General features: G+C 52.4%; 1 protein-coding gene across 3 annotated transcripts; it reads left to right on the forward strand.

Moving 5' to 3' along the window:
- The first annotated feature begins 3313 nt into the window (after nt 1-3313).
- EOMES (eomesodermin) lies at nt 3314-9702 on the forward strand. 3 transcript variants are annotated; one of them, XM_088831750.1, is made up of 6 exons: nt 3317-4494; nt 5459-5613; nt 6270-6391; nt 6807-6965; nt 7051-7112; nt 7922-9702. In XM_088831750.1, the coding sequence occupies exons 1-6, from the start codon at nt 3653-3655 to the stop codon at nt 8601-8603; spliced, it is 2022 nt and encodes a 673-aa protein (XP_088687876.1). In that variant the 5' UTR covers nt 3317-3652; the 3' UTR covers nt 8604-9702. The 3 variants fall into 3 exon arrangements, with proteins under 3 accessions (XP_088687877.1, XP_088687876.1, XP_055269358.1); XM_055413383.2 differs by having other exon boundaries at nt 3319-4494; nt 7865-9702; XM_088831751.1 differs by lacking the exon at nt 7051-7112 and having other exon boundaries at nt 3314-4494; nt 6807-7009.
- The last annotated feature ends 893 nt before the right edge of the window (nt 9703-10595 follow it).

Below are 10595 nucleotides of genomic sequence, written 5' to 3' on the forward strand. Positions count from 1 at the left end.
TCATGTTACAGCCAAATGCTTGTCAGTTTTGCCTTTAAAAGATGAATGCACTGAGACTGGTTACCTTTAAGGGGAAGAAAGGGAAGAAGAGGCGCCCTGGTCAGGCTGGCAATAACTTTGTGTTATCAATTTGAGTCGGTGGCATGAAGTTGGTATTATTGCTCAAGACAACACAGCACACGCTCTTTAACAGGCTCACTCACTGGCTTAACCTTGGCTTCCTCGTGGCTTTCAGAGGGTCCTGCTCCTTGCACCACAGGCTGAAAGGTGCAAGATTTGAGTTAATCCAGCCAGCACTTGGGTCCCGGGTTCCACGGGGTCTCCACGTTTCCTCTCCAATGTTGATGTTTTTGTTCAATGCGTTCCCTACACTGTCAGTTGAGTCACATAAAACCAGGCACCTTTCAATAAATGTCTCATTTGGATTTCATGAAGCTTGGGGTGTCACTGAAATCAAACAGCAAGCAGGCTGGAAGGCTGTCTTATTTGCCCACTCAGTCTAAGGAGGGTGCTGCTTGACTTGTTGACTGAAGCCGCTGCTTTAGCTTTCTTTTCTGCTCCTGTTTCTGGCAAAGAGAGCTTTACATTTTAAGGTGCGACTGGGACGCATGAAAATAACTTTTATGCCTCTTTCCCTGGTTATCAGTAAAACTGAGCCAGCAGAAGGAAAGTCTACTTCACGTAGGAAATCAACCACAGATTTGCTCATCTATAACTTTCCAGGCATGTAGACTAATATATTCCATATGTAATAATAATAGTAGTCATTAATACAGAAAAAAACAGTAAATGAGATTTCTTTATCTCTGCAGTCAGAAAAAAGATCATCTTTAGTGGAAACAGTGCTTTCCATTATGTTTAAAAGGAATTTGTAATAGATATTTTTATAAATGTAATCTAAATTATGGGTGTATTTTCCATGGTCCAAAAATCTGGGCCCCAGAACGGTTTCCTGGAGTCGGAATTTTGGTTGTCTTTAAACTTCTCTTTGTTTCTCCGCAAATGTGTTCAGGTTTGGGCAAAACAATAGATCTATTGGGAAAGTGGGGAGATATAAACTGCAATTTCCTGCCCCAAGAATCAGCACTAATCCTGATTACACGTACCGTGTGTATATTTCATAATTAAGTAGCACTCGAATGAACCCACGCGCTTTCAAGAGCATGCTCTGGGGCTGGAATAAAATCAAGCCTTTCTGATGTGGCGCGGGGGACAGCTGGCTCGTGTTACTTGCGCCAGAATGGGTCGGAGCGATGCCTGTTGCCTGGAGTGGCGCTTTGCCACGCGCAGAGCTTCCCTGGCCGCCTCGAAAACGATTCGAAGGGACCCCGAGGCCCGCTGTCTCGCTGCGATGGGACGCAAAGCTGCGACCTGACTCGAGCCACTCTGTCTCCAAAAAAAAAAAAAAAGCAACACGTGAGATTTGATCTCACCCCTGCCTTTTCCCTCAAACATCTTGCAACTCAGGTCAAGGCTGATGTGGAAGAGCCTTGAGCGGTAACAAGATCCCCCAGCCCGGGCTCCCCTGCCAAGCTTCCCTTTCTCCTCTTGGTCTCAAGCCCGCCTCATGGACCCTCCACGCTGAGTATCTTGGAGTCTAAAAAGCACAAAAAATACTTGAAAACTGCAATTCTCCAAGACTTCTGTGGATCAAAAGAAAACAAAAGCAGGGGAGATGGGAGTGGACGGGGTGGTGATCAAAGCAGAGAACCACCTAAAGCCTGCATTAAACCAGCGGGACGACGTGACAGAAGCGCTGGGCTGAGCGCGCTCCAGACCAGCGTTCCAAGGACCTGGGGGCTTCGGTGCCCTGGCCCGCTCGCTTAACCTGCTCCCTCCCCCGCCCTGCCTGGGCCTTGACCGTTTCCACTGCCGCGGAGAATTGGTAACCTCCCTGGAGCGTCGGAGTGCGTGAAGGACCGCGTCGCTCACTAACCCAGAGGTGCCAGTATCTGCGCTGCTGTGGTTGGAATCTAAGTTGGAACGCTTCGAGCCGCTCTGCACCGGCGTGTGCGAGCTCAACGATTCCTGCCACCGCCTAGAGTTACGGGGGAAGTGTTTCCCGTGTGATCGCGTTCGGTTCGGGAAGGAGAGTCCCGACCTCTCAGCCGGAAAACGCGCTCCCGGAGCGACTAAAAGCGGCGCCTATAATTATCTGTTAACAGCAAATATTCAGGCTTCTTATCCGCAACGAAACGTGCCCCACACCTTCTGTATTAATAAACAATGCAATAGGACAGCATCATCTTGCTCCGCTGTCTGCAGAAACGCAGGGGAGAAACAGGCAGCTGGGGCAAAAGGGCTTAATTCAATATCAAACTGATTATTTCACTAATTATTCCACCTTCTGTGTTGCGCTGCAAAGGAGAGGCACTGGGAATCTTAACCGCAGGGCTGCTTGAGGACCTTTGTTTCTCGGCGTCAGGTCCAGCTGAAGATGGGAGGGGGCGGGATCCGGGATTCAGGGAAACTGAGAGTGGATTTTCAATTATGGGGCGTAAAAGTGACTGCCTCCTGAAAGCTGGCGTGAGCGTGGGGATGAGGGTAGTTCCCAATAGCCCACCCCACCCGGGCTTCTGATTCATAAGCTGACGGCTTCGGTCCTGAAGGATAGTAGTGCGCTCTCCCCGTCCCCGGAATCCTCAAAGCCCAAAGTCCCTCTCAGCAAACCCTTCCCATTGGGTAAAAGGGTAGGACCGAACAAAAAGTTGTTCCTGCGTGTTGAATGCCAGAGAGTCCTCCAGGGGAGGAAAATGTGCCTGAAGTTACAGTCCCCGACAAGGAAAGAGACTTCTCTCGGGCCTCCCTCCAACTCGCCCCAGATCTTCACCCTCAGGGACCGGGGCCTTCCTGCAGGCCATCAACTTGCAGAGCATTTCTACCTCCTGCCTCCACAACCTGCGCCCGCCCCCTCACCCCCACTCGGAGAGCTGTCTCAACTTCTATGCCAAGAGTGGGCCGCGCTACGGAGACCCTAAACTCCAGCGAAATACGGAAACCCTAAACTCCAGCGAAATACGGACACCAGGAATGATTCTCATAGCAGTACCGAATCTAAAAAAAAAAAAAAAAATCAGGCTAAAGGATAAGAAAATAAAGTCGCAGGCAACTTGATCCAATTAGTAAATGCCTAATTGAATTAGTGTCACCTCCACCAACCAATCAGAGGGTCCCGAGGCTGTGGGGCCGCGAAGCCACTCCCTGGCCTCACATATATAAAGCAGCCAATGACAGCCTGCAAATTTCCAAGTGGTCAACCTGACCGATACTTTGTCAGTGGAGAAGGGCGGAAAGGCTAGCTCTGGTGGTGGATGGGGAGAGAGATCTAAGACTTCTTCCTGTGTGTGCGGGCCAGGAGATACAAGTCCAGAGAGGCAGAAGGGACAGGGAAGGAAAGCAGATCGCTTCCCGGTCAGCTTTCGACCCTTGCCTTCAAACTCCGTGCGCTTTCCTTTCGGAAAGGGCTCTGGGTTCGCGGCGCCCAAGTGCGCGCGCCTTCGCGGCCCGCGTGTCGCCAGGTGGGTAACCCGGCACGGGAGGAAGGGGAAGTTACCTTCCCCTCGGAAGAGGGCGCTGGCTCCCCCATCCTGCCTTTATAATCAGGTCGCGGCCGGAGAGGAAGCAGCCAGCTGCCGTCTGCGCTCTGCAAAGCATGCAGTTAGGGGAGCAGCTCTTGGCGAGCTCTGTGAACCTGCCGGGCGCGCACTTCTACCCGCTGGAGGGGGCGCGAGGAGGCGGCGGCGGGATCGCCGGCCACCTCCCGGGAGCGGCCCCCTCGCCTCAGAGGCTGGACTTAGACAAAGCGCCCAAGAAGTTCTCGGGCAGCCTCTCGTGCGAGGCGGCGAGCGGGGAAGCCGCGGCCGCCGGCGCGGGGGCCCCCGCAGCCATGCTCAGTGACGCCGACGCCGGGGACGCCTTTGCCAGCGCCGCGACCGTGGCCAAGCCGGGGCCCCCGGACGGCCGCAAGGGCTCCCCCTGCGGGGAGGAGGAGCTGCCCGCGGCCGCCGCGGCCAGCGCGCGCTACTCCATGGACAGCCTGAGCTCGGAGCGCTACTACCTCCAGTCCCCCGGGCCTCAGGGCTCGGAGCTGGCGGCGCCCTGCTCGCTCTTCCCGTACCAGGCGGCGGCCGGGGCGCCCCACGGGTCTGTGTACCCGGCTCCCAACGGGGCGCGCTACCCCTACGGCTCCATGCTGCCCCCCGGCGGCTTCCCCGCGGCCGTGTGCCCACCCGGGAGGGCGCCATTCGGCACGGGAGCCGGCGCGAGCGGCGGCGGCGGCGGCGGTGGAGGCGGCCCGGGCGCCTATCAGTACGGCCAGGGGGCTCCGCTCTACGGGCCGTACCCAGGGGCGGCAGCCGCAGGTACCTGCGGAGGACTAGGGGGTCTGGGGGTTCCCGGCTCCGGCTTCCGCGCCCATGTCTACCTGTGCAACCGGCCTCTGTGGCTCAAATTCCACCGCCACCAAACCGAGATGATCATTACGAAACAGGGCAGGTGAGCGCAGCGCGGAGGGGCCCGGAGGCGCGGGGGCAAAGAAGGCCTGTGTGGTCCTTGGGTGGCCGGGAATGGGGGCCAGCGGCCCGCCCACTCCACTCGTGGCTGGGAGAGTTTCCTCGCTCCACCAGTGGAGACGCCGCGTCTCCAGTCCGTCCGCGCACGGGCGCTTCGTGCAGGGCACTAAGGCTAAGGCTGCTTCCCCGCTTCGCTCTCTCATCCTCACCCAGACTGACGAGGAGGCGGCGAATGGAAATTGAGGCTTGTCCACAAAGCTGGATTTCCTAGATTCCCCTGCCCAGCTGTACACGGGTCCCTGCAGGCAGGCCAGAAGGCGCGAGGGGTGGCTCCCGCGAGCGCTGGAGATGGGCTCCCGCAGGTTTAGGCGCCAAGGTCTCCACGGGGCGCATCCGGGGGACGAGCGCGAGGACGTGAGCGCCGGCAGCGAGGGCTGATCCGGGGAGTGGGTTAGGCCGGCCCTGGAGTCCGACTGGTCTGGGATGCCGGGCCTGAGAAAGTTCGGCTATAAATCCCACTGCGCGCACTGGTTCATTCTGGGGAAAGTGAGGGGTGGGTGCTGCGAGAGGGAAGTCCGAGGGACAATTTTAGCCTTACCAATAGAGTTTTTGTTTGTTTTTTTTAACGAGAGCAACTTAATATTCCCTGGCACTCGTACTTCTAAAAATATATATATAGATTTTTAAACAGAAACACCCTGGAAGAAAATGAATGAGCTTCTGAAAGAGTTGAAAACTAGCGTGGGCATTGGGGAAATAATAACACTGCGGCAAGTTATTTCGGGAAAGAGATTTCCCCTCCAGTTGCCAACTCAAGAATATTGTACGTGGTGAGGGCCACTTGACCCACCGGTATTCTGTTTGTAGACTTCCCAGTGTCGTACTCGAACGTGGGTCTGTGCCCGGGCGTCGCGATTTACATCTCCTGGTTCTGTTCCCTTGCACAGACGCATGTTTCCTTTTTTGAGCTTCAACATAAACGGACTCAATCCCACCGCCCACTACAACGTGTTCGTAGAAGTGGTGCTGGCGGACCCCAACCACTGGCGCTTCCAGGGGGGCAAATGGGTGACCTGCGGAAAAGCTGACAATAACATGCAGGGTGAGGAGCGAGCAGGCCCGGGCAGGGTGGAGCGCCGGGAGCCCCGCTCAGACCACGCACAGCCGAATCTCGCATCGCTGCCTCCACATCCGGGGCCTGGCGCTGTTAGCAGGAACTTCTTTGTGTTGGATGTTTGATGAAGGGAGAGCATCGCTAAGTCAGACCTCTTGCCGACTAGCATATAGCAGGTTAACCACGACCCTAGCTAGCCTGCCCCGCCACATCCCTACCTCTGAGGACGTCATTGCCATAAACTCTGGGGGGTGGGGGTGGGTGGGCGCGGCTCCTGATATTTTAATCTTAACTTGAGAAAAGATCTCCCCAAGGTGGAGTTTATCATAAAAATCCAGCCACCTTCTATCATCAGATCTTGACCTTCTAACTTCAGACACCGGCAAACTGACCTTCAAGAGGCACTGCCTGTTGGCTCCATTTTCGCTTTGTCCAAGGAAGGCCGGAAGCACAGGGCCCCTGGGAGGGGAATCAGTAGAGACTACCTGGTCTCCACTGGTCTTCCTAAGCCTCTAAGGAGAGACGGGCATTGTAGGTCTAGCTCTTAAATCTTGCCCATGAGTAGTAAATTATCTCTCCCCCTACCTCCATTTGCAAACAGCCATATATGCTTGAGTTTTGTGTTTTGTTTCATTTTCTCTTAGGCAACAAAATGTATGTTCACCCCGAGTCTCCTAATACTGGTTCCCACTGGATGAGACAGGAGATTTCCTTTGGGAAGTTAAAACTCACCAATAATAAAGGCGCAAACAACAACAACACCCAGGTAGGGTGACAGAGAAGGTGGTGTCTTCTGGCTGTGAATTTCTTTTCTAATGAGTTTCTGTATTCTTTACTGTGTTTGTAATATTTGCAGCTACCTGTTGCCACTTTCTAGTATTTTTTCCCTTTGACCTTTCTCAGTTCTACTTTTTTTTTTTTTTTGGTCATTTTCCTATCAGATTTCAATAACAGTGAATGAACAATTAGGAACAGAAACACTGAAATCTTTTGACGACTTAGGAAACCAAGAGGCGAGAGTGTTTATGAAACACACATACTTGGCTATGTTTTAAATTTCAAAAATGGCAACAGAAACAGTTAGCTGTGGGCTGAGAAGCAAGCAAGTTCCATTCCAAAATATAGAATTGGTCAAAATCGACTTTTGAGATTTGGCAACTCTTTTCTCTGTACATTTGCAGATGATAGTCTTACAGTCTCTACACAAGTACCAGCCACGGCTGCACATTGTTGAAGTCACAGAGGATGGCGTGGAGGACTTGAACGAGCCCTCTAAGACACAGACCTTCACTTTCTCAGAAACGCAGTTCATTGCTGTGACCGCCTATCAAAACACCGATGTGAGTGCCCCAGAACCCCCAGCATCCCCAAAGCCCCATCCAGGGTGAGAAAGCACTCAGTGAGTGTCTTTTTTTCCTTATCTAGATAACTCAACTAAAGATTGATCACAATCCCTTTGCAAAAGGCTTCAGGGACAACTATGATTCGTAAGTGCACCTTTATTTTTCCTTGCCTGGTCATCTTTGAGTGAGGCAAATTGAATCAGACGCTTTCTTGAGACCATATTCTAGGAAGAGCTTTCACAGTTGGGATTTTTACCTATTTTTATTTTTGCATATATTTGGCTTTGACTAATCTTGCTTTGGAATTTTCACAGAAGGATTTTGTTCATGTCTAAAGAAATGTTAAGGGCTTAAACATGAGAAGCTTTTATTTTTTTAACATTTGAGTGGAGATTTGAAATTTTCATAATCTGCATTTATATGCCTCCTTAACATTTGATCCCAGTTTTTTTTTATTCTCTCAGGAGCAGGGATTATTCCCTCTCATTTTTTTTACATAAGAAAAACCTTAAACCAAGAGGATGTCATTTTCATAACATCAAACAGCAAGGCCCACAAGTGCCTTTTAAATTTGGCATTTCTGCCCACCTCAGCCAGCATTCCTTCCCTACCACGTAAGGGAGAGTTGCTCCCAGTTCTTCAAGTTCTAGGACTTGCAAAGATGGAATTTCTATAGTTTAAATGCTTCATGCCTGGGAGGAAACTTTCTCTTTCCTGATGGGAAATTGTGTCCCAATGAGCCAAGAGTTTGGCTAAAATGGACTGGTGACTCCCCACCTCTGGCCCTTCACTCAGCAGACCAGTGCTCAGGCTCGAGAGCTTTCTTCATTTCTGGGATGTAGACTTTCTGGGGACAACGTTAGGGTTTTTTTTAAGTGTTTCTCTTTATATTGTAGCATGTACACCGCTTCCGAAAATGACAGGTTAACTCCATCTCCCACGGATTCTCCTAGATCCCATCAGATCGTCCCCGGAGGCCGGTACGGCGTTCAGTCCTTCTTCCCGGAGCCCTTTGTCAACACTTTACCTCAAGCCCGATATTACAATGGCGAGAGAACCGTGCCCCAGACCAACGGCCTCCTTTCACCCCAACAGAGCGAAGAGGTGGCCAACCCTCCCCAGCGGTGGCTTGTCACACCTGTCCAGCAGCCGGGAACCAACAAAATAGACATCGGTTCCTATGAATCTGAGTATTCTTCCAGCACCTTGCTCCCATATGGTATTAAATCCTTGCCCCTCCAGACGTCCCATGCCCTGGGGTACTACCCCGATCCCGCCTTCCCCGCGATGGCAGGGTGGGGAGGCAGAGGCTCTTACCAGAGGAAGATGGCGGCTGGACTCCCATGGACCTCCCGAACAAGCCCCCCTGGGTTCTCTGAAGATCAGCTCTCCAAGGAGAAAGTCAAAGAAGAAATTGGCTCTTCTTGGATAGAGACACCCCCATCCATCAAGTCTCTCGACTCCAATGATTCCGGCGTATACACCAGTGCTTGTAAGCGAAGGCGGCTGTCTCCTAGCACCTCCAGCAATGAAAATTCTCCCTCCATAAAGTGTGAGGACATTAACGCTGAAGAATACAGTAAAGACACCTCAAAAGGCATGGGGGGTTATTATGCTTTTTACACAACTCCCTAAAAAGTTATTTTAACCTTGTCAAACTGAGCTCACCGTTTGCCCATGGACTTGGTGGTGTTTCTGTTGTCTTCTTTGCCTAGGTTGTTGCCAAAAAGACATTTGCCTTCCACCCCAATGTGTCCTGTTTTGTGCAATTCTCTAAAAGAAGGTGCCAAAGCTTTTTGATTGCTGCAGGTAACTGAAACAAGCCTAGACTTTTTTTTTTCTTTTTTAATGAAATTAACAGAGAACTTTCAAGTGTTTTTAAATTTGAAGGTGATTCAAAGTTACGGATTTATTTATTGGAGACACTAGACATTCAGTGAACTGGGGCTGTGGAGACCGAGGGCCTAGCGCTATCAAAGATGTTGAAAGCTTTGTTTTTTTGTTTTTTTTAAATCTGTAAATCTGTAAGCAAATAGAAGCCCAGAGTGGTAAGATGGTTTGCTTCTGGGAGAGAAGGGTGGGCCTTAAGCTTCAACAAAGAAATTTTTGCTGTTAACTTTCTGCTAGGGACAGAAGACGTTAAGCCTGGGAGGCAAGAAGAGCTTTGTGAAGGTGCTGGTTTGGCCCGACTGATCTTTCCAGGCTTTGAAACAAGCCATGTTTGCCCAAGTACAGTCGCCTCATGTGCTAGGCCTCTGCTGTGTGCCCCTGGAGGCCAGCCGAGGGCCTCACAGGACTCAGGAGACAGCAAGGGGGTCGCCAAAAAAAAGAGGAGAATTTTAAAGTGTACAGTTGTGTGTGCTTAGATACACTGTAGAATAATGTGGAAAATATTGTATAAATAGTTACATAGGTATATGAGATTATGTAAAATTGGTGCTTTGGTTTTGTAAAGAATTTGCAAGTCATTGGACCACAGCTGCAGGAGCAGGGGGCAACATATGGGAATGTTCTGTTTACTTCTTAGCTAGATAAGAATGTATTCAGCTACTGTACTAACTTGAAACGGTGTTAAGGAAAACTCCCCGCGTCATCCTCTTCCTCCACCACCCCCGCTACCCAACTCGGTAACCTGAGGAAACAGAAACCTTAACGCCCCAGCTCTTATAGGCTTTCTAGAGACCTTGGATTTTTATGTACAGCCGTAGTCATTTTTAATAAATGTGGTTCGTTAAGGGAACAGGCCTAGCTCTGTCATCTATACGATGGGTTTTCATCTTTGTTTCAAATACCTTAGTCTGCTTTCTCCACTTTCCTCTAGCAGGAACACAGTTTACCAACCCGCTCCCCCCACGGAAAGCTCTAGAATCTCTAAGTGGACACTATCCTCTCGAGGGGGTGGGGATGTTGTTTATCTTTTTTTCTTGAAGGTGAATGGGGTTGTTTCCTCGCCGCTCTGGGAAGTCTGGACAATGGGGGTTGGGGCCGGGCCGGGGCGGTGCTAGACTGCCCGCAGCAGGCTTGATGGAGCCGAGCAAGCCTCCACCCCCAAGTCCGCGGCTTCCGGGCCGCTCCCGGGCCTCCCATCCCCGGCCCCACGTGGGCTCCCCGGGCACCCTGGCGGCCCTCTGAGCACCCACGAGTTCCGGATCCCCCAAGGTCAGGCGGGTGCGGGCCGCCTCCACCCCCACCGCGAGGCTCCCTCCTTCTCCGAGCCCCGGGCTCTGGGGGTGCGGGGACAGCTCCGGGCCGGGGCGCGAGCTCTGCGGCGGGAGCGCTCTGTGCCGGGCGGCTGCGGAGTGGGTCACCCAGCGTTTATCGCCGCCTCCTCGGCTCTCAGTCCCCGGGAGGGCAAGGGCCACTCCATCCCCCGACTGAGTCCTGGACCCGCGGAAGAGCTAAAGCCAGGAGAGTGGTGGAGGGCCCTTTGTCCCCCTGCCAGCGCCCTGCCGCGCTTATCGGCAGACGGCTTCTGGCCCGCTTTGCAATCCTTTCCAGCCCCCTCCCAACCCTCTCGGGGTAAAGGTCTGAACGGGAGGGTCATTCTGCTAACAGCGCGGCGCGGAAATGCAGCTGCTAAGAGGATTAGTGCTGGGCGGCGAGCGATCGGCCGGGCCCTCCTCCCCT

The sequence above is a fragment of the Moschus berezovskii genome, chromosome 24 (assembly GCF_049115385.1).
Source record: "Moschus berezovskii isolate FMDL1 chromosome 24, NW_MosBer_1.0, whole genome shotgun sequence".
Taxonomy (NCBI): domain Eukaryota; kingdom Metazoa; phylum Chordata; class Mammalia; order Artiodactyla; family Moschidae; genus Moschus; species Moschus berezovskii.